Source organism: Littorina saxatilis, linkage group LG3 (assembly GCF_037325665.1).
Source record: "Littorina saxatilis isolate snail1 linkage group LG3, US_GU_Lsax_2.0, whole genome shotgun sequence".
Lineage (NCBI taxonomy): Eukaryota > Metazoa > Mollusca > Gastropoda > Littorinimorpha > Littorinidae > Littorina > Littorina saxatilis.
This window is the reverse complement of record NC_090247.1, coordinates 64,706,518-64,731,056: the sequence shown is the minus strand read 5'-3', so window position 1 is coordinate 64,731,056 and position 24,539 is coordinate 64,706,518. Positions and strand designations below refer to the sequence as shown.

At 42.1% G+C, this 24,539-nt stretch overlaps 1 protein-coding gene across 2 annotated transcripts in view; it reads right to left on the bottom strand.

Moving 5' to 3' along the window:
- Positions 1–234: 234 nt before the first annotated feature.
- Positions 235–24,539, bottom strand: part of LOC138962950 (uncharacterized) — a 30,517-nt gene continuing 6,212 nt past the window's right edge. The window contains exons 2-7 of one of the 2 annotated variants that reach the window (XM_070334915.1): positions 18,301–18,381; positions 11,042–11,251; positions 9,797–9,937; positions 8,869–8,967; positions 6,544–6,697; positions 235–1,747 (exon numbers count right to left, since the gene is read on the bottom strand). In XM_070334915.1, the coding sequence (XP_070191016.1) occupies positions 1,704–1,747; positions 6,544–6,697; positions 8,869–8,967; positions 9,797–9,937; positions 11,042–11,251; positions 18,301–18,381 (729 nt within the window). In that variant the 3' untranslated portion in view covers positions 235–1,703. The remainder of the gene's footprint in view (positions 1,748–6,543; positions 6,698–8,868; positions 8,968–9,796; positions 9,938–11,041; positions 11,252–18,300; positions 18,382–24,539) is intronic. The other variant, XM_070334916.1, reaches the window with a different exon arrangement.

Here is a 24,539-nt window from a genome sequence, read left to right as displayed (position 1 = left end):
GCTGGCAACTTTGCTTTCGAAGTTCCCACTTCCAATGTTTGGCCTCTCATGGTGTGGGCTTCAAGTTCCACATGTATACCCTCCAGTTTCTTCGGAGTGAATTTGTTGTGCATCAGTTTTCTACCGCACCTTTACGGCAGTCATGTATTCCGTTTCCTTGGGTTGTAGATGGCTGAGTATGTTGTGTGTCCTTCTCACACCAAACACATATGATATACACACACACAAACACTATTTTCTGTGGTGACGTAAGAATTTATTTTATTGTAACAGTTGCATAGAAGCATCACAAAACTGATACAATGCCTATTAAAAGAGTGTTAAATTTATATGCCACATTTACACCGTTTTGTCATGTATAAGTGAACACTTCTTTTGAAAGACTCATTGTGAGTTAAGTTTCCAATATATAAAATCGTGAGCCCACAGCTCATTAAGTCAACGTTTTTGCACAATTAAATCCCGGACTTTTCACTTACATATAGAATAAACTTCAGTTCCAAAATAGAGAGAACATCGACAAACATGAATTATTTTCTCACTTCTGTTTTGAGCTGGTGAAAACTGTAGCTGTGGTTTTATATCATTACTACAAAGTAACAGAATCTCTTTTTTTTTTTTTAAAGTACAACATTAACATCACATTCTGATTTTTTTTTGGTGCCACACAACTTTACGGAGACACTCACAAAAAGTAACTGTACACCACAGGCACTATGTCACAAAAATATTCACAGGTGGGTTTGGAATGTTGCAAAAGTGTTGCGTAAAGTGCAAAAACTACTTTTATAGTATGTAAAAATACAAAGCGTGCACAGACAAATACTTCAAGCGAAAGAAGAATAAAACACGGTCGTGTTTACTTTAACGAATTCCATGAAAAAAGTATGGTGGCTTTTAAGTTGAAGAATACCCTCTTCAAAGAACAACAAAGTTTGAAAATAAAACAATCTACCTCCATCTGTCTTGGGAATGAAAACTAGTAACCATTCCAGATAATTCACTTTCTTCAGGTTGTGCCCCTTTTTTTCCCAAGTAACCCTTCTTTATATTTTAAATTTAGAATTCTGCAGTTAACGTACAGGTATGTAAATCATAATTTTGTATTATTCACGAAGGAATGTTTGCATGTTGCTGTTTTTCGTAGAACATCTGAGTAACATAGAATTACTGATATGAAAAAGTAACATAAAAATTTGCCACAAAACAAAAACATTTAAAAAAAAAAGTAACAGAAAAAAAACCTCTGTAACAGAGTCTACAGAAACGCCAGTTAGAAATCTACAACGAGAAAATGTATAAACTTTGCTGAACAGCACGTGCTCTTGCGTCTTTAAACTGGAAACAAGTCAGGTCAAAATGTTTTGATTTTAATCCAATGCATTTAAAAATTCCATGAGATTCCATTGGTAAAAATCAACCGAAAAACAAAGAAAGAAAACCAAAAAAGCTGCCCAAACTTTCTCAGCAAAATAGTATGGACGTATCATAAACATTGTGATAGATTATTCAGAAAGCCTTAATTAAAAGACTCGGGGAAATTTTTTTTTTAATAAGGCAGGCACAGATCTTTTCTTTCCCACAAAAAGTAAAATAAAGAAAATTAAAACAATTTAAGAACAAATATTTTTCAACTGTCTTTGATTTTTAAGGCTGACATGAAAGAAAAACATTGCTAGCTGCACGTGCTGCTGTCATGGCGTCTACACCTTGATGTAGACAGATGCTGGCGGCTGCACCCTGATCTCTGCACACACAAGAAAGGCACACACCTGATACACTCCTCATCTCAAGGATAAGATAAGAGGATACATTTTATATAGTCCTGTGAGGTTACCCTCAAGAAAATTTGGGCTTCTTTCTTACTAGGGAAAGCAAGCTGCCATACAGTACGGCGCTACCCACTTTGTTCCTGCATGTGTGTATTCATGTTTCCAAGTCCGGAGACTTTCGATGTGAACTTTGGTTCGTCATCATGCGCATGCGTGCACACGGGGTTATTCTAACACCTGGAAGAGTCTGCACAAAGTTGACTGGGTAATAATTAAATCCCTTGCCGATCGTGGGGATCGAACCCACGCTGATAGAGACAACTGGTTTTGAAGCCAGAGCCACTACCGACTAAGCTATTTCCCCGCTCAATACTAAAAAGGCAACCTTAGGAATGGGGGGTTGTAGGCCTCAATGCTGAATGATATCCAGGGTCTTAAATTTGGGGATCTTAACCCTTACACTGGTGCAATTCTGTAACACATGTTACATAGCCACTGGTGAATTAACAGAGAGAAAAATAAAGAAAAACGGTCATATAGGTTTTCGCATCTATGGGAGGTAATCGGAACGGACCAGACTAAGCCAGTAGCGCGACATGTCGTGACAACCAGGTGACAGTATACATAAAGTAGTGCGACATATGCCGTGACAACCAGGTGACAGTATACGTAAAGTAGCACGACATATACATATGCATGGGTGTTACTCTTCCGGCTTTTGCCGGATTTCCGGTTTTGGAAAAAATCTGAAGCCGGAAATTCCGGTTTTCCGGGTTTTCAAAAAAAAGAAAAAAGAAGAGCTTCGTTTCGCTAAGTTGAAATAACGAGCAGCGGTTCCGATCCGACTTTTGACACCGGTTCGCGTGCTTTCTCGGTTCGCTCCCTTGGATTTGCCGCCATCTTGCTTATTATGATTTGGTTTCGTCGGTGTCCAGAAACTTTCTTTCAAACTTGAGCATTTTGGACCCCTGCCTTTCAGGTTTTTTGATTTTTCCCAGTAACACCCATGCATATGTCATGACAACCAGGTGACAGTATACGTAAAGTAGCACGACATATGTCGTGACAACCAGGTGACAGTATACGTAAAGTAGCACGACATATGTCGTGACAACCAGGTGACAGTATACGTAAAGTAGCACGACATATGTCGTGACAACCAGGTGACAGTATACGTAAAGTAGCACGACATATGTCGTGACAACCAGGTGACAGTATACGTAAAGTAGCACGACATATGTCGTGACAACCAGGTGAAAGTATACGTAAAGTAGCACGACATATACATATGTCGCGACAACCAGGTGACAGTATACGTAAAGTAGCACGACATATACATATGTCGCGACAACCAGGGCCCGTATGCTTATGGGGGAAGTTCGCGACAACTCCCGAAGTTTTGAGTGACATCGGAAGTACTTGCCTCACTTTCGTATGCATGGGCCGGAAAAAGGGTTTACCTCGAAGCAAAGCGAGGAAGTAACTCAGGGTATTTTGCGACTACTTCTAAAGTTTTGAGTGACATCGGAAGTACATCCTCACTTTCGCATGCATGGGACGAAAAAAGAGTTTACTTTGGAAGCTAACGAGGAAGTAAATGAGGGTAAATGTACTACAGCCAGACCCAGTAGTAAACACGCTACTTCCACAGTTTCTCAGTGCAAAAAGGCAGGGCTTTTCTTCAGTTTTTCATGTCAAACCGAGCTGACGCTCCCAAAGAGAGAAAATAGAGGGAAAAGTCGTATCTTCTGCATGCATTTCGTGCAAATTTCCCTGAATACAAACCTGAGTTGCCAGCTTTGACTTTTGTTGGTTCTGGGTCATAGGCCACCACTCTTTCATTCCCGCTTATACGAGGGGGTTACTGTGTTTCTATGAAAATGGGCGTCGTTGTGTGCATGTGTGAGTGTGTGTGTGTGTGTGTGTGTGTGTGTGTTTGTGTGCGTGCGTGCGTGTGTTTGTGTGCGTGTCTGTGTGTGTGTGTGTGTTCGAGTGTTGAAGTGTAAGTTTCTGCTATTTTTTTTGTCATTGCTTTATCTGTGTGTGTGTGTGTGTGTGTTTGTGTGTGTGTGTGTGTGTGTGTGTGTGTTTTCGATGTTATGTGTGTGTTCGACGGTGTGTGTGTGTTCGACGGTGTGTGTGTGTGTGTGTGTGTGTGTGTGTGTGTGTTCGACGTTATGTGTGTGTTCGACGGTGTGTGTGTGTGTGTGTGTGTGTGTGTATGTGTGTGTGTGTGTGTGTGTGTGTGTGTGTGTGTGTGTGTGTACCCACTCCCCATACTATGATGAGCTGACTATATTTGCGCCTTGATATTTTATTTATGTTCTTACGTTTTATGCTGTTTATTGTGATTCACCACACCCGAGTTTATCGTAATTGAGATAATAAAGTGTTCTATGTCTATGTATTATGTCTAATACACATGCACACACGCACGTAGGCTACAAAAATCCAATCTTGACTTTGAACTTTATATAAACATACATCCTCTTCACAATTAACGAGGACAAACGTAATTTACAAACACCTAAGTACAACAATTTTTCTGTTTTAAAAATTCGGACACACATTTTCTCAAATAATATGAAATTCGCTGAACTTATCTTCTTTTCACTACACCTTATATCTTGATTCCCAAAAAATGGAGTTCTGCCTTTTTAAATTTACCAGTAACACAAACATTCGCTCTGACCAAACTATTTTTGTCCAGCAGTTTTACCGATACACAATCATTAAAAAAACAGTACAAAAAGAGTTTTAAGTTAACCGACTTCGCTACCACATAAACAACCTTTTTTTATTGTCCCCAACATTCTGGTCAACGAAATCATTATTATAGACAGTCATTCTATTTAAGGACAATTATCACAGCTTTCGTTCAACCAGTTAAAAACAACAATTATAGTAAAAGCTACAGCGCGATCAACGTTTGCCCATTTACGAACTCGCGATGAGATTTGTTTCTTCTGGTCACCAAGCCTACCGTTTACAAACGCATGCGCACTAATTGGGATTCCCCCAATTTTCTCGACCTTGACCTCAGAACTCTCGAAGCCACTACTTCGGCGTTCAATTTAGCTCGTGCATACCGAGTAGCTGGCAACTTTGCTTTTGAAGTTCCCACTTCCAATGTCAAGGGCCTCTCGCTTGACATAATTATACAACGATATCGCATCTCAAGGGTCCTTACCCATCCAAAAGAAACCTCCAGCGCATACTACAATTGCAGGACATTCCGTTTTTAAAGGCAGCTCATTGGGAAATTATCTCAGACACAATATCGAAGACGTGAAATGCGTCAATCGAGCAACTGTCGTAACTTGGCTACAATGAGACGGTCTCCTACCTTGCACCATAGACACGGACTGTGACATTCTTGTTTAATTTAGGTGAAATGCTTAAAACAGAGTGACTCAAAAGCGACAGTTCGATCAGTTACTGACCGAAAAAAACGTGCTCGAGTCATTCGGCGAAGGTGGCGAGCTTTCAAACCAGCACGACTGAATAACTCAGAATGCCTTTTTTCATCATGCCTCTATTCTACACGAGTAACATAGTGCAGTGGTAACGGTTCCGGACTCTCGTTCATTTGCTCCGGGTTCAAGTTCCGCCGGGAGCTATATACTTTTTATTAATCTTTTCCTTTTTAAGCCTCCGCAATTGCATTCCGGCTGCAAAAACCGGGTTTTGCCTCTGTGTTAATTTTATTCATTTGCAAAAGAAACCTTCCTATGCTTTGAAAAAATCATATCATGTCTTGACTTTCAACTGTACGCGCGTGTGTATATATGTGTGTCACTACGGTGAGTATGTGTGTCACTACGGTGAGTATGTGTGTGTGTGTGTGTGTGTGTGTGTGTGTGTGTGTGTGTGTGTGTGTGTGTGTGTGTGTGTGTGACGTGTCACTTGTGTCATCATAGTTTCAGTGTGTGTATGAGTGTAGATTGAGAGAGAATGAGAGAAATTGAGAGAGAGTGAGTGTGTGGTTATTTGTTTGTGACTGTGTGCGTGCGTGTACGGGTGCGTGTGTGTGTGTATATGTGTGCGCGCGTGTGTGTGTGAGTGCAGTGTGTGGTGTGTGTGTTTATGTGTGCCGTCAGTGTCACTCGTGTCATAGTGTCAGTATGTGCATGAGTGTACGTTTGTCTGTGTGTGCGTGTGTCGTAAGAGAGAGAGAGAGACTGAGAGAGAGAGAGAGAGAGAGAGAGAGAGAGAGAAAGAGAGAGGAGAGAGAGAGAGCGACACTTCTTTGGCAATTTTGGACCAGACAGCGTCTTTATGTTTAACAGTTAGACTGTTCTGAAATTTGGACAGAATAACCGTTCTTTCGTAAAACACTTCTGTCAAGAGTACAGCAATTTCACCATCTGAAAAAGGCGCAGAACGCCAATCTGTGTCTACTTTCTTTTTGAGCGGCACACGTGCCTTGCCATTTTCGTTGACTGAAATGTTGATAGAAACGTGCGCATGCGTATTAGTAGGGATTCCCCCAATTTCCCCGACCTTGACCTTAATACTCTCGCTGTCACTACTTTGGCGTTCAAGTCAGTTCATGCATTGTGAACAGTTAGAAAGTTGACTTCGGGAGTTCCCACTTCGAAAAGAGGCCTCTACTTCCAGTGTTTCTTACTTCTAGTTCATGCATACGGGCCCAGGTGACAGTATACGTGAAGTAGCACGACATATAAATATGTCGCGACAACCAGCCTAAGGGTTAAAGGAGGGGGTGGGGGTCCACACTGTGACGCCTGCAACTATGACCTTGACCTACCTTCCTGGGTGACCTCCTTGACCCAGTAGAACTCGACACGCGTGTTATTGCCACAGTGCTCAAAGATGTGCACCCCGGCGATGTGCTTGACCACCTCGACGGTGATCTTCTGGGGAATGACGTACAGGGTGCGTCCCATCTTGTGCTCAGTCTCCTGAAAACATAGCAAGAGAGACAATTTAGTTTTACGCCCTCATCGCAAAGTTATTAGGGGAAAAACACACAGCAAGAGAGACAATTTAGTTTTACGCCCTCACCGCAAAGTTATCAGGCCAAATTAGGGGAAGAACACATAGCAAGAGAGACAATTTAGTTTTACGCCCTCACGGCAAAGTTATCAGGCCAAATTAGGGGAAGAACACATAGCAAGAGAGACAATTTAGTTTTACGCCCTCGCCGCAAAATTAGGGGAAGAACACATAGCAAGAGAGACAATTTAGTTTTACGCCCTCCCGCAAAGTTATTAGGGGAAGAACACATAGCAAGAGAGACAATTTAGTTTTACGCCCTCGCCGCAAAGTTATTAGGGGAAGAACACATAGCAAGAGAGACAATTTAGTTTTACGCCCTCCCCGCAAAGTTATTAGGGGAAGAACACATAGCAAGAGAGACAATTTAGTTTTACGCCCTCGCCGCAAAGTTATTAGGGGAAGAACACATAGCAAGAGAGACAATTTAGTTTTACGCCCTCCCCGCAAAGTTATTAGGGGAAGAACACATAGCAAGAGAGACAATTTAGTTTTACGCCCTCCCCGCAAAGTTATTTGGGGAAGAACACATAGCAAGAGAGACAATTTAGTTTTACGCCCTCCCCGCAAAGTTATTAGGGGAAGAACACATAGCATGCAAGAGAGACAATTTAGTTTTACGCCCTCACCGCAAAGTTATTAGGGGAAGAACACATAGCAAGGGAGACAATTTAGTTTTACACCCTCACCGCAAAGTTATTAGGGGAAGAACACATAGCAAGAGAGACAATTTAGTTTTACGCCCTCACCGCAAAGTTATTAGGGGAAGAACACATAGCAAGGGAGACAATTTAGTTTTACGCCCTCACCGCAAAGTTATCAGGCCAAATTAGGGGAAGAACACATAGCAAGAGAGACAATTTAGTTTTACGCCCTCACGGCAAAGTTATTAGGGGAAGAACACATAGCAAGAGAGACAATTTAGTTTTACGCCCTCGCAGCAAAGTTATAAGGGGAAGAACACATAGCAAGAGAGACAATTTAGTTTTACGCCCTCACCGCAAAGTTATCAGGCCAAATTAGGGGAAGAACACATAGCAAGAGAGACAATTTAGTTTTACGCCCTCACGGCAAAGTTATTAGGGGAAGAACACATAGCAAGAGAGACAATTTAGTTTTACGCCCTCACCGCAAAGTTATTAGGGGAAGAACACATAGCAAGAGAGACAATTTAGTTTTACGCCCTCACGGCAAAGTTATTAGGGGAAGAACACATAGCAAGAGAGACAATTTAGTTTTACGCCCTCGCCGCAAAGTTATAAGGGGAAGAACACATAGCAAGAGAGACAATTTAGTTTTACGCCCTCATCGCAAAGTTATTAGGGGAAAAACACACAGCAAGAGAGACAATTTAGTTTTACGCCCTCACCGCAAAGTTATCAGGCCAAATTAGGGGAAGAACACATAGCAAGAGAGACAATTTAGTTTTACGCCCTCACGGCAAAGTTATTAGGGGAAGAACACATAGCAAGAGAGACAATTTAGTTTTACGCCCTCACCGCAAAGTTATCAGGCCAAATTAGGGGAAAAACACACAGCAAGAGAGACAATTTAGTTTTACGCCCTCACCGCAAAGTTATCAGGCCAAATTAGGGGAAGAACACATAGCAAGAGAGACAATTTAGTTTTACGCCCTCACGGCAAAGTTTTTTTTGTTTAAAGTTATTAGGGACATAAACCATAGCAAGAAAACTCTGCATTACTTTTTAGGAAAAGTATTCTGATGTACTACTGATATTGTTATTTTGTGTAGTTATTTTGTACTTGTACACATTTTATATTCATACATGTATCCCATTGTCTTGCCTTTAACTGCGACGAAGATGGTTAACTCCCCTGACTTAGAGAGAGAGAGAAAAACTCAGAGAGCAAGAATTTGCACTCTGACTTGTTCAAGATGACATTCATTTCTTCATTCTATTTCTTCCTTCCAGAGCGTAGGGGGACGGACCGACAGTGTAAAAACAAGAGAAAGAAAGACTGTACACAGAAGGAAAGTGTCCAGAGGCATTCGTCTGCATGCACAGACACAGACAGAGAATAAAGAAAAGAAAGGCCAGCAGCCTTGAGTGTGTACCTCATATCCCACCCAGCGGGCGTAGCCGTCCTCGAAGGTCTCGTCCAGGCGGTCGATGTAGCAGGTCTTGGCTGTGCCGTTCTTGAAGGCGATCAGACGCTGCACACAACATAAATCAACTTTTTTCATGATGCCGTTTTACAAATTACACAGTGTCGTTGGTTGGAAACTGATTGTGTGAACCATTGTCCAGTGACAATAAACAAGAAATGTAAGTTGTTGGAACGTTTGTTATTGACAAAACAATACCTTACATTCACAGATATTTCGACCCAGCGGCCTTTTAAGTGCACAGACAGACAAACACTCAGCCGCTTGCGGAGAAGCCACAAGCCAGGCAATCGATTGATTGATTGAGCAATTAAAGCAGCTGAACTTTTACCCAGATGTCTTTTTCGGTTTAATTAGTGTTTGTCTGTCTACAAACTTAAAAAAACACGGGGTCGAAATATCTGTGAATGTAACGTATTGTTTTGTCTACAACAAACATTCCAACAACTTACCTTTCTTGTTTTTTGATTCTGAATTTTGTAACGTTGGCAGTCTCTTTGTTTTTGGATTCATGTGATTCCAGTAATCATGCAGTGGACTTTTCTTTCAGTGATGTTGTTGCTCTGTGCAAGTGCCGCTAACGACTGAGTTTTTTCCCCGCCCCGTAAGTAAGGAAAGTCTTTACTGTGAAAGTCTTTACTGTTGTTGTCCATATTTAGAGAACTTACGGCCCTTTGTTTGTTAGAGATCTTTAACCTGAGTAAGCAGCTCTGACCCTGTTGTACTCGTGGATATTTAGAGAGCTTACGTACGGTCCTTTGTTTGTTAGATCTTTAACCTGTGTAAGCAGCACTGACCCTGTTGTACTCGTGGATATTTAGAGAGCTTACGGCCCTTTGTTTGTTAGATCTTTAACCAGTGTGTAAGAAGCACTGACCCTGTTGTACTCGTGCAGCATCTCCATGGCGTCCTTGATGTTGTGGTCTGGCTTGACATAGATGAGCTGTTTGGCGTGGTCGACACTGACGTGCTCCGGGATGCGCTGGCCCTCCTGGGTCCTGCACGACAACTTCCAGTTCTGCACCAACAATAGAAATGTGATATTACTGTTAGTTTTTTTGGCTCACGTAAGTGTAGCCTATGCGATCGTAACTTTGTCTGTCTGTGCGTGTGTGCGTGTGTATGTCTGTGGTAGAAACTTTAACATTTGAAGACGTCACATTATGGCGTAAGAGGGTTAGACGTCACGCGAAGGAATTACTGAAAGTCTCGGTCATTGTTATTTTGAGCGGGCCGAGACTAGTTGGCAGTCGTGTCCCTGTTATTTACAGGCTACATGCAGACAGACAGATCTAGATCTAGTGTCTCGCTTTCTTGCACAGTGTCACCTATGCTTACTGTGTGTGTGTGTGTGTATGTGTGACGGAGTGATTGAGTTTGTGTTACTGTTTGTCGATTTCTTACGTGAGCCTTGAAGGCTTCGCCTCTTGTTCTTTCTTTTTTTCCCAAGGTTTTTTGGGGTGTCATTTGGGTCAATTTTTCATTTTCAAAGTACTTACGTGTATCTGCTGTGGATAAAAACATCATAATCTGAAGTGTGACAGGTTTTAATAGTCTAGCTGCTAACACTTCTGGGAAATGTCAAATTTAGTGCAAGTTTAATTTTTCAGACAATTGAGATGAACCTGACGAGCTGAACCAAACATACACTATAGATGAAAGGCAGCAGAAGCTGTAAGTAGCTGAGCTTCAAAACTACGGACACACTTACATCCCAGAAGACCTTTTTTTTAAAAATTTGTTTACAAAACCATGTCCCCTTTTGGACCTTGAAATATGACAAGGGTTCACCAGAATTGCATCATGCCTGTAACTATCAAAGCTCTTCTTAGCTTAAACAGTGTTAAGTTAAATTGCTTGTTTTGAGACAGATTGATGTCTGATGAAGAGATAACATTCTCTTTTTTAATCTCTCTCTCTCACACACACACACACACACACACACACACACACACACACACACACACACACACACACACACCACCCACCTTCCTGTGCTTCATGCGGTAGATGAGGCAAGCGGTGCCTAGCGCCAGCAGCAGCAACAGGATGAAGGAGAGACTAGCTGGCGCACACAAACACACACACACACACCGCACACACAAACACACACCACACCCACCTTCCTGTGCTTCATGCGGTAGACAAGGCAAGCAGTGCCGAGTGCCAGCAGCAGCACCAGGATGAAGGAGAGGCTGGCACAGCAGGCGATGCGGCATCGCTTCCTCTGGCGTCTCTGCTCCGCGGTCACGTTGCACCGGACACCGCCGTTCCTGGGCACCGTCACGATGACAGGGGTGGATGCGCTGTCAGGCTTCTCTGGCAGGGGGTCCTGGATAGACACAATAGAGAATGCGTTATTGCATGCCCAGTGCTTTTGAGATTTCCGTTCTCACACTCCACGCACCAGAAAATTATATCAAATTATCAGTGCCAGTCATATTACTTCTTTGTGTGTGTGTGTGTGTGTGTGTGTGTGTGTGTGAGTGTGTGTGTGTGTGTGTGTGTATTATGTGTGTGTGCATGTGCGTGTGTGCATGTGCGTGTGTGTGTGTGTGCATGCGTGCATGTGTCTGTGCATGAATGCATGCATGTTTGTGTGTTTACTTTTATTTTTGCTTGTTTGTTGTTGTTTTTTTCCAACCATTGGGGTCTGTTGGCTGTCCCTCTTCTCCGCCAAAGAGACCTGGCCAGTGCAACATCTGCTATTGCCAGTCCACAGTTTGGCTCACAATGTTCTCTTCATTTAAGCGTGTTTTATTCATTTTCTTTGATACACGTTTCAAACAATAACAACATTAAGAACGTTAACAAGCAGACTGCTTATGGACACGTTCTAAAAATGATAATCAATACACATTCCGATAACAAAACATGGCAAACAAGTGATATCTTTCATTATATTTTATACAAATAAAATGAAGAGAGAGAGAGAGAGAGAGAGAGAGAGAGAGAGAGAGAGAGAGAGAGAGAGAGAGAGAGAGAGAGAGAGAGAGAGAGAGAGAGAGAGAGAGAGAGAGAGAGAGAATGCTTTGCTACATCCATTGCAGTCACTGTTGATATAATATCAGCCGAAGCGATCAGTTGACATAACATAATCTTGTACAACAGAAAATATTTTCGTGTTCAAAAATATAGTTAAATCAGTATTTCCAAACAAGGTTTTGCAGTCCAGAACATATTGCGTTGGCAGACTATTGAATAAAATGGTTCAATGTTCTTTAAATTTTGGACAGTGTAACGTACAAGAAATGTTCAGCATCTTCCGACTGCAAATGAATGTTCTCTTGCTGCCAGCTAGGACATTTTTAAATAATTGTTCTGCGAGTGATCGCTTTGGGAGAAGGTGGAGGGGTGAGGGGGAGAAGAGACAATCCAATAGGGGTCTGGGGACTGTCCCTGTCCTCTGGCAAGGGGTCCTGGTTATTCACAATGCAAAATCTTGTTTTGCCCATGGTAGTTTCACCTCCTGTGGCATTTTCCCACCATGTTATAGATTGGTCAGATGGTGATATATAACATTTTATTTTATTTATCTATTTATTTATTTATTTATTTTTTTTTTGGGGGGGGGGGGGGGGGGGGGGGGGGGTGAACATGCGGTAAGCAAGCTGTCCCTCTTCTCTGGCAGGGTTTCCAGCCACAGAATTGAGAATATGTTCTTGCCAAGCGTTTTTCTTCCTCATTTGTTCATACATTAATTGTTTCTTTTTTAGGGTGGTACAATGCCCATACTTCTACTACAAGGGTTCTAGCTATACAGATCATTGATATTTATCTTATAGCAAAGAGCTAGGTACTTTACCCAGGAGGGTTGTGTGCATAATTGTGTGTGTAAGGGGGAGGGGGGGGGATACTATATTTATTTTCTTTAGAGCTACATTATGCCCAGACGGTTTTTTTGCCTCAAAGGGAATTTCCCTTTTCCAGCTAGGTAATTTGGTGTGTGTGGTTTCATGTGTGTGTGGTTTCATGTCATTACTATGTCATATACATATATACTTTGTCCACCCAGACACCCCCCCCCCCCCCACACACACACACTTTCCACTGCCACCATCAAATCAACAGCACAATGAAAAGTGAGCTGACTTCAAAATGTGCTAAAGTGTAAGCGCACACCAGCAGTTGCTTGGTTCCCACGAGGTAACTCCTAATTATCTTGGTCCATACCCATAAACAATACCTTGCTGTGCAGCAAGTAATTAAGTGTCTACTTTTATGCCACAGAGTGCATGTGAAAAGCAAGCTCTGATCCGCCCCTTACCTCTGCCCTTGTTCTACGCATTGTCACTCTGGTGTTCTGTTTCGCTGAATCCAGGTCGCACACACACACACGCACGCACGCACACACACACACACACCCACACACTCACTCGGACACACACACTCACAAAGAGGAGTATCTGTTCGGTCACATGACCCATTACCTCAACAAAGGACATTACAAAATCAGGCTGCGGCACTGCAGGCTGCCTGTGTTTGTCACCGCACGGTCACCACCCCCGCCCGGCCCCCCCCCTCCCCATCCTAAAAAAGAAAAAAGAAAAGAAAAAAGATACCTACTACAAAACACTCGCCTCGCAGTCGATCCGCCCTAACAACCGAGCGTCTACCCCACCCTCTCAATTCCTTTTTTTGGCAGCAATGTGTTGTTTCTGACGTCACCAAAAACGTCAACATCACCATGAATATTGTGAAACTTGCACTTCTTGTATTTCTTCCTCACCCCTGTACCTAATGAAGATGCTATCTACGAAAGTTAGTGATTCTCTGCACCCCCCTCCCCCCCACCCCCCTTCAGACGGTTAATTTACATGCCCTAAAGAAAGAAAGAGAGAGAGAGAGAGAGAGAGAGAGAGAGAGAGAGAGAGAGAGAGAGAGAGAGAGAGAGAGAGAGAGAGAGAGAGAGAGAGAGAGTATTGGATAATCACACATAGACAGACACACACAAACATAATTATGTGCAGACACAGCCAGCCAGCCAGCCACACACACACACACACAACCCAGCCCACGCAAAATATAAAAAAAAACATCGACAAAACGCATCACAAGACTGTCAACAACCTGTACGTTGGCATCAAAAACCACACACACCTGTCCACGACAACCACCCCCCTCCCCCCCCCACACACACTCTTCTCCGGGTATCAATAAGTCTTCGATGAACCACACCCATGTGAAAGTCAAGCCATCACATGACGGTGACGACAGTGATATTGATCCCATGTGGTCTCCACAACATTGAACATCGCATCACGAGGCAAAGCCAAGTTCTTCCAAGGCATTAAGCCATGCGCGCAAACCTGTCAAGTCAGCATGACTCATTACTACAGAGGTTCTTTTACGCCAAACTGTCTCCAATCGATTGAACAAGCACAAACACGGGGTGTTGCATCAAGAAGAATGGCACACAGAACAGGAACACTTGAGATTGCAAAATTAGATTTCTTCAGCATTTTTTCCATCGTCTCTTCTATCTATCTATATATATATATACGACTTGTGTCTGTCTGTCTGTCTGTCAGTCTGTGTATGTGTGTATTCACCATGCACGGCCAAAGTTCTCGATGGATCTGCTTCAAATTTGGTGTCCATATTCAGATACACCCCGGACAAAATCTGGTCGATGAGATATTTCAATACGTGCTCTCAGGGCGCAGCGCAAACCGATTTTGGTTTTTTTTTCGTACCATAACTCTTCCTTATCTTCTCCATGTTTTCAGCGTTTACCTCCCTTCCTTCGTATGGTGCACTACAGCAGGAGGGGGCATCTTCGGATATTCCCGGCGTTCTGTTACTATTTTTAGAAGGTCACCGCAGTGTCCAGAACGTAAATTGGACCCGTAAATTATCCTCACTGTAAAAGTGCAAAGGTCGAATCAATTTACAGCCACGCGAAAAATACACTGTCATCTATCTCTATATATTTATACATATATATATATATATATATATATATATATATATATATTATACGGCTTCTCTGTGTGTGTGTGTGTGTTTGTGTGTGTCTGTAAAAAACACCTGTGGATTGTAGAGTTCTGTTTGTGATCTGGTATGGCTGCTTTTCTGAGTCTGTATTTGCAACGAGAAAGCGGACAAAGCCGCTAAAGAAGCTGCCCAAGGCATAGGCGCCTCCGAGGTAGACCTGCCATTGTCTGCTTCTGAGATCAGTAGCCTTACAGACTCTCTTCTCTGGAGAGAATGGAGGAACAAATATATGCACACGGCTATAAGCTCTGGCTGGCTCATTCGGGAAGCCCCATCAAAACAGATGAACACCTATAATGCATGCCCACGTGTAATAAAAAGGATTAACCGCCTAAGGGCAGAAGCTGGGAACTACCAATTTCTAGAGCTTAAATGCACCTGTCAATCCGACCTCACCATTGCTCATTTGACTTTGGAGTGTGATTTGAACTCATGCCACTTTCAACCCCTGACTCAGTTTATAAACTCAAATAGAAATATCCTGCCAAATACCTCAAAGGAAAAATTAAGCTATCTTTTAAGTTTTAATAAAGACTTTGGGTGGCAAGGTCCCAAACTTATCGCTGGACTTATGCACACGCACCCACTTGTTCCCTGGATAATATATGAAGAGACATTGCTGCGGCTGACGCCATTGCTTCTCATACAGCTACTATATATTTTTATCAGAACTTTTAAAAATACCATTTTATATCCAAGTATCTCTTAACACACTTTTTAATTAGATGAGCGAGAGTGTGCGGGGGGCGGGAGGGTGGTGAACCACTGTACATAAAGGGAAAGTTTGTGTGCGTGCCTGTGTGTGTTCTTAATCTAAGACAAATGTCGCCAATGTTTTTACAGAGTGACGTTAAATAAACGATTTTATCGATTATGAGTCCGTATGTCCTTCCTCTGAGAAGCAATAACATGAGTGGACTTCGCCTCCAAAGATGTCTTGGCACTCAGTTACATTGGGCGCCGTCGACAAGTATGGGACTCGACATGATATGATCAGGAATGGCATTATGGCCACTGAATCATTTTCGTGCTGTTCCCAATCCACAAATCTGGGAGGGACCTAAGCTTGGCGGGTCCATGGTTCGGACTTGTCGAAGCCGGCGTACGGTGTGCCACTCAAGCCGGGTATTCGGCTCTACTTGCTACCCGGCGACGCGGGTATTCATCTAGTCGCTTATAAATGACAATTATTCATAGACAACGGGTAAAAATCTGTACTTGTATTAACAAATTGTACCCCATTGTTCTAGTGTGGCTCTCAGTGCCAGAATGTGCAAGTAAATATTAGAATACCTAGGCAGAAGTAGCTTCTTTTTAACACTGTATGAACAAGAACAGTTCAACATAGCGGCAATGAGGAGACGGTTACCGACACACCGATTGAACTTTCTCAACTCGACAAAGCAATAACATTAAAGGCAGCCATTGGTACTGTTTTGCAGGCTAAGTTTAGTAATCAAATGTGTAAAACGAGATGAAAAAGAAAACAAAAAAGGCCAGTTCTAATAACACCGTTACACATAAAACCAGTGTTATACTGCCACTTCCATAATAATATGTGACAAGCAACACCTTTTCAAATGTACCCTGCTATCTCAGCCCACCATCAACCCTCTCCCAGTCTGGCACCCGTTCTGAAAATAATTATGACAAACGTGACAACTCTCTCCTGACGCCCAGACTCCGCAGACTGGATTTAAACCAAGAGGACAATGAAGACGATACACAGGATCGGGTAAGACACCGCTCAGTCTTGGAACTCAACACCGAACATCGTGACCGTTCAGTCCGATTCCAGTTGTAGGAAGGCAACATCGTGACTAGGAGCAATGGTCTGTCAGTTTGCATAAGCTCTTTACTCAGAATAAATCTGCAACAATGCGTACCCTGAAAAGACGTTGGTCAACAAACACGTCCACCATTCAACAGCCCCGCTATTGTTCCACCATTGCCATTGTAAACATCCAATCACATGCCGTCAATTTGTCTTCCTGTCGTCTGCAGCACAGCCGGTGGGCTATTGGAATGAATTGCGATCGTCATCCTAGCATTTTAGACCAATATTTTGATAGTTCTTGTGTAAGCAAACAATGGATTGCCGCGGACAATCTTTTATTTTCGCTGAGACGTAATTTCCTTTTCGCGGAAATCCGCGATTTCGCGGACAATTCCCATGCCTGCACAGTCAGAGTTGCGGTGAGATCAAGCAAAAGAAAAGGGAGTGCAAATCCTAAAGCGACAAAAAGCCTGACCACATTGGTTACAATATCTGGCACCAACAACACTCATACAAGGATGGGGGCACAATCAAAGCAAACGTGAAAGACACTTGATCAATACACGCTATTGGATCCAAACAGGTCCGTTGAAACATGCAGCGGTTACAGGCAATATTCCAAACTGAGATGTTCCGTTTTTGAACACGCTTTCTGTAACTTGTTTCGAACACAGTGAGACACAGTACATAATTCTACTTGCAAAGGTAAACACAAGTGTTCAATATTGCAGCTGTGCAACATATGCTAGTGGAACTATGTACTATGTCACACTGTGTTAAAAACTGGTTACAGAAATGGTGTTGAAAAGTGGAGCACTTCTGTTGAGAGTGAAGAAGCTGGATTTATACTACGACCTCTTCCACACTGCGGTGATTAGAATACCGGACGATGAGGGCACAAAAAGCATGGAACTTGGAAGCAAAAGGCGCTGGATCTATATATCATTATTGTTAATGAATTCCAAAGGTTGTGTGAAACATGCAGTGATCTAGGCAATATGCTGGACTAAGATGATCTCTTCCACACACGCTGCTGTGATTACAATAGAGGGAGATGCAGGCACAATTAAAGCACAAAAATGAAACCAACTATCCTGGATGTTCACACCGTACACACGTCATAGGATCCTAACAGGTGCGATATCTAATATGGCGCATACAGTGATCTGGGCAGTTAGCTTGACTAATTAAGATGATCTCTTCCACACAGGCTGCGGTGATTATAATAGAGGGAGAGCAGGCACAATTAATTAAGCACAAAAGTCAAAGGGACTGGATGTTCACTCGACATAGGATCCCAACGGGTGGGAAATGACGCATGCAGTCCAACCACTTCTCCCCTCCCTCCTCCCCATACTTCGTTCTTCGAAACCACCGCCACTGCTTCGATGAATTACACAGGAATACTGGCCAAAAGCATGCAGAGACGAAAAAGGGAGTGGGACTTTCATAACCTTGCCGTACTTCATAGAAACCGCAACTACTTCAATGATTCATAGAGGCATGCAGACTCAAAATGCAACTCCTCTAAGTCTAATGCTCCACACACTGAGGAGTACATGCACAAGGACAAGCAAGCAAACGAGAAAAAGGGGGGTAGGACCTACATGCGTGAGGTCGTTGTAGCGATCGGCGAGCGATGAGAGCAGAGCTTCCTTCTTCTCCGACGCCTTGCCGGGGTCTTCTCCCTGTGCAAGCAAAACCCAGTCACCACACGTTACTTAACTGAAAGGGGGAGAACGCATACTGTGCCAGGGGGAGAACGCATACTGTGCCAGAGGTAAAAAAAAAAACAGGAGTTACCGCACTTAACATTTTGCAGGAAACAGCTAGTATGTCTGCCTGTAGCTGTGCTTGTTTGCGGTGAAAAATACAAGACCTTTGGCAACAATTCTTCTTCATAGTTTGCCTAAAGTTATGAAGGGGTTAAGCAAGCGGTTAAAAAAGCTTCAGATACAGAAATTCATAAACACAAACAAAGAAACTAATCCTTCCTGGTCAAACTGAAAAGTAGCGAAAATGGGAAGGGATGATGAAGCAAAATAACACATACATTATACTCAAACAGATACAAATGAAATAGCATCCGTGAAACATATTTTAATGGTAAATTACTGCAATGTGAAGCTTCGTTCATATCCGCAAGCTAGTAGTACACGGGAACTTCCAGCTTTAAACGAAAGCTAATACATGTAATTTAAAAAAAAGAAAAAAATCCGTATTCAAATAATAATGCGTCAAGACAAGCTATACGTACATGTATAAAAACCCACACAATGCCCATCTTCACACATTAAACATGTTACTCAGCGATGGCATTTTGTTTAGTAAGCAACTTACACAAACGATGCATGCATAACTTAGTGCGTGCACCCCTTCTATGAACCGCATGCATAACTATACGCACAACCCACACACAAATAAAATCATTCATATATAACTTTTATAAGTTTTATACAGAGCACCGCAATACAACATTACTCGCTGAGTCACAGGCAATGGTTTATTGACACTATGTTGCCAGTTAGAAATAACACATAATTCAATACTGAAAGTGTGTTCTGTGTGCACCTTACACAAACAATGCAAGATTTAATACCTACACCTCTTGTATAAACCACACGCATGATTATACACCACCCACAATATAGAACAAAATCATTCATGTGTGCAAAAGTTTAATTCAGACAGTACACAGCTAACATACATCCGCAAATAGTAACTGACGATAATTCACTTACACGTTTTCACCAGTTACAAATAGAATATCTTCACATCAAACACACACACGCCAGTAACTACAACCCATACAATTATATACATGAACTGAGTTACTTGAAAATCTGTTTGCAAGATCACGTTGTAAAAGACGATGTTCCGAAAAAACTCTGTCGGGTTTGTTTGGATTGTTAAAGAGTGAATACTCTTGGAAACATTGAGGCAAGCTTTCCCACGTGACAGTGTAGGTCAGTTACGAGCGAGCGCGGCCTGTCTCCACATGTGGACGTGTGTTCTTCAGATTTCAAGTTGCAGAGTAACAGACAGACAGACAGACAGACAGACAGACAGACAGACACACACACACACCGCAGGGTTGTTAAAAAAACAAATTTGGGGCGATTTCCTGATAATGGCTGCCATGGAGTTACGGACATGTCAGCATCTACCAGTACCACTGACAAAAGTGAAAACCAATCAATGGCTGGTCAAAACTCAATCTGCAAAAGATTGATCAATCCTACATTCTGAACGACAACCAATTCCCGGCTGAACATTGATACTTATTTGTTCGTTACAAATCAATTAGCCAAATTGGAAGTTCCTTTCATGCCCTCGTTCTACACTTGTTGCGTCGTCGTGTTCTTGGAATTCATAGATTTTTGTAAATGTCATCCAGAACCGGTCGACCAGGCATTGCATAATGGATATTTCTAAAAAATATATAAAACAAGAAGGGCAAAGCCCATACGACTCACATGCTTGACCTTGACCTTTACATGACCTTGACCTTCAGCTAAACCTAGCAATGACATCATACACTAAGAACTGCTTTACACATTTTCCTACCAAAATACATGTGACCTTGACCCAAGGTCCAGGTCATCCAAGGTCATGCAACACAAAGCTGTTAATTCAAGACATAGAAAGTACAATGGTGCTTATTGGCTCTTTCTACCATGAGATATGGTCACTTTTAGTGGTTCACTACCTTATTTTGGTCACATTTCATAAGGGTCAAAGTGACCTTGACCTTGATCATATGTGACCAAATGTGTCTCATGATGAAAGCATAACATGTGCCCCACATAATTTTTAAGTTTGAAACAGTTATCTTCCATAGTTCAGGGTCAAGGTCACTTCAAAATATGTATACAATCCAACTTTGAAGAGCTCCTGTGACCTTGACCTTGAAGCAAAGGTAAACCAAACTGGTATCAAAAGATGGGGCTTACTTTGCCCTATATATCATATATAGGTGAGGTATTCAATCTCAAAAACTTCAGAGAAAATGGGGAAAAATGTGAAAAATAGCTGTTTTTTAGACAACATTTATGGCCCCTGCGACCTTGACCTTGAAGCAAGGTCAAAATGCTATGTATGTTTTTTGGGGCCTTGTCATCATACACCATCTTGCCAAATTTGGTACTGATAGACTGAATAGTGTCCAAGAAATATCCAACGTTAAAGTTTTCCGGACGGACGGACGGCCGGACGGCCGGACGACTCGGTTGAGTACATAGACTCACTTTTGCTTCGCATGTGAGTCAAAAAAGGAAAGAAGATTCAGAGAATGCACACTCTTTTGAAAGGTTAGATCAACGAATTAAACGCCATGCCTAAATCTACGACAACATGTTGAGACAGGAATGACTTTTACGCATAACTTCTTTTGCTCAGCCTCACTAAAATGCCTCTAGCTTGGTCTGTTATCGCAACACGTTACACATAATCCAAAATTAAATATTACAGAAAATGCGCAGTGCTTGAAATAATAATTCAAAAAGATCATACAGAATAACAAAGGGATTACCAAATGAAGTCGAAGAGGAAACAGATTTAAAGTTAACAACAACACAGGTCAAATCACTGCCAAACAGAAGAATGTCGCTCTAATTGATTTCTAATTGCTCTAAAGACACCACCAGATGACGTCAAGCATCCAAAGCATTATCAGTAATGATCAGTTCAAGTTTGCGTACGACTAATACAAGCCAGCAACCATACTAGAAGACTCATATCTATATATCTAGACTGAGCTCTGAGGGTAAGACAACAGAACGGTGCCGCGTCAAGCAGACCTTTGGTTAGCCAATAAAGACATTTTCTTGTCGTGTATACATGTAACCAATGGTATAAACCGTCTCACGGATCATGTCTGTCCACGCTTTCGACTGGGGTAATTGCATGCAGCATTTTTTCACTTGGACACATACCCCCCCAAAACAATATCAATTACTTTTTAAACGGCAATATGCATGAACACACACAGTATCAGTTTCATGTTAATTAGCATTTCATTTGCTGGTTCAGTAATTGATTGGTTGATTGACTTACCGACTGGTTGAGTTATAGACTGACTGATTGTTTCAAGGCCTTAACGAACCTAACTGACAAGTCAATAAGTGTCATGAGTGAGTGTGTGAGTGAGTGATCGATTGACAGTTTAAAGCCTGTACTATCTTGGTCGCTCGACAATCGTGACTCGTCTATATTTTGAGAGGAGTGTGATTCGATTAGCCATTAGGTCTGTCACACAAACCGAATTACACAGGTGAGTTGTCTTCCCTGACAGACGTACACGCTTTTTTTTTTACCGCTACTGATTTATTCAATTCTTGTAAGCCCTCTTGGGCCTGCCACTTGTGCGATAGCTCTGAGCCTAGTTTAGTAAAGCCCCCCTCCTCTCTCTCTCTCTCTCTTTGCGTGACAGATGTTTTCTTCAGCCAAAATAGTCCCGCAAAGGATCGCCTGGTTGAACTGTTGTCAACTCTTAAGTACTAAAGAAACGACACAAAACCCAAGATTTTCTTTTTAGAAATATCAACATATTACTTGTTTAGTTTGTAAGACTGAATTTGGCAAACATTCTATCAGAGAGTTGTTCGACCCGTGCGTCTTGGTTGAAAGGTAGGTCCAACAGTTTGGAACAGTATCAATTCTTTTCAATGCATGCTTGCGAAACTTTGAAAATGCAAATAAGTGGTTTTAGTGTCGTGCTCAACAGACAACCTTTTCAATGTACAGGATTCCGTTGCAGCCTTTGAGTAAGGAGAAGGTCAGACACAAAGTAACGTGCGTCACACGTGTTACTTGGTCATGTGACTGAATTAGCTCGATACTATACGTTCTCGCGGTAGACACATATTCTCTTTTTACAAAGCTTTTCTTCAACAACGTCCGTTGTTCTCCATGGGGTATAACAATAAGCTTCCCCAGGCCCTCCCGCGCTTTCTCTCTCTGATTCTACATGTACGTACCTCGGTCTGAATACTCTGAAAATCTAAACAAGAAAAAAAGCGCCTTTCCTCCCTCTAAGCAAACAAACAGACAACAAAAATATTAAGTTGTGATAATAAGGTTCTGTAAATGTGGCAAAGCCAAAGCATAGATCGGATTTCTTCGTCTTTTTTAACACCACGGCTCACCCCATCTTCCCACCCCTCGTCTATGAACTACTACTGAGTCAGTGAGTGTGAGCGTTTTTTCATAGCTTCTTTATACGAAACACTAAGCAAACAAGTGCGTTCTATCTGGAGGCAGGCATCAGCTGACAGCTTCTTGCGTTACGAAAGGAAAGAAAGATATGTACATGTGTATATATGTAGTGTACATAACCTGATTCTATATTTACTGGAACGCTTTCAAAACCAAAAAGAAGAGTTTCATAACTATAGGCGCTTGAAACTAGCTGACATAGAAATCAATTCCAATCAGCGTGCGTAGCTAGGTCAAATACATAATGGATGGACTCAATGTACAAGCACCTGCCCTTAGTTACATCAAACGGAATTAAGATTCGCTACATGTATTAGCCATTGGCGCACGAAACTAGCTCTCTTGAGAATCATTGTGCTTGGTAAAACACAATATACATAACCTGTCCCTAGTTTTAAAGGAAGGTTACCAAACCAAAAACAAGACTGGCGACTACGACACAGGTGCCTAAAACTAGTTCTCCTGGATATATATGTGCTTGCTAACGGGAGGGAGGTGAGAGAGGATGGCTGGACAAGGAGGGGTAGGGGGGGTGGCTAGGAGGGGGCGGGGGTAGTGGATGAGAAGAGGAATAGAGGGCTGAGGGGTCTGTGAAAAGAGTTTGTCATTTTCATGAGAAAAATATTACCTTACCTAGCTAGAGGAACACAAACACTATGTCATTAGCCTAGCAATTATTTTCATTGCTGTTACTCGGTGTCCCCGTAAGTAATTATTAACTCAATGTTCGACGGCCTGCAATAATGCCTTCACCATAGGCATATGAAGCCCAACTAACAAAAGTGAGACAGAGCTGATACTGATAGTCAATATTATCCATCTCACAATTAAATCACAAAACAATGGATGTTATATAAACAAACCAGGTTTTACCTATTACTTCACCGACATTCTGGATAATTATATAAGACTAAGAGAGTTAAAGCTACACAACTTAGCAATGTTGTAATGAAAGTTTCATTACGTTTGCATTTCAAAGTTGTCGCAGAGCTTTCTTGTAAGTTCTTTACAGCTCTGCTATAGTAATGTATGTTTTATACATATAGTCTGTTATAGTGTACAACTGGTCTCCGTTGTAATTTCCAAATGTACACAGGCGTACACAACCCTGCTGTTGCAATGAATATTTTATACCGTCTGTGATAAGTAGGTATAATATACGCTTCATTGAAATCTCCACAGAAGCTTTTTCATGTAGTACAAGTTTAACACAACCTGTGATGGTTTGCGATTGAGCTTTGTCGTATTGTGTGTCAAACTGATGAGTAAAGTGTTCTCATTGATATTGTAATTGTTTTCATCACCGACATTTCAAGCGCTTTTGGTGTTCCACTTACTTGCCCCCTTGAATTATAAAAAGAATTGCGACTGACGAACGACTGAACGGCGTGTCAAATTCAGTTCACAACAGTTGTTTGTGTAAAACGCTGTGAGACTCTGACGTCAGCGCTTGCTGGCAGGGATAGAGCCGTGTCATCCACCTCGCGCTCTGTGGCGTGGCATAAGTATCGGGTAACTGTCAGTGTCACGTGTGTCTGCCTGGCAGCTTTCTGTTACAGTACTGGTGTACTCGTACTCCTGCAGTTCTTTTGTCTGTGGGGGGCGGATAGTAATGGTAAAACCAGCCCCC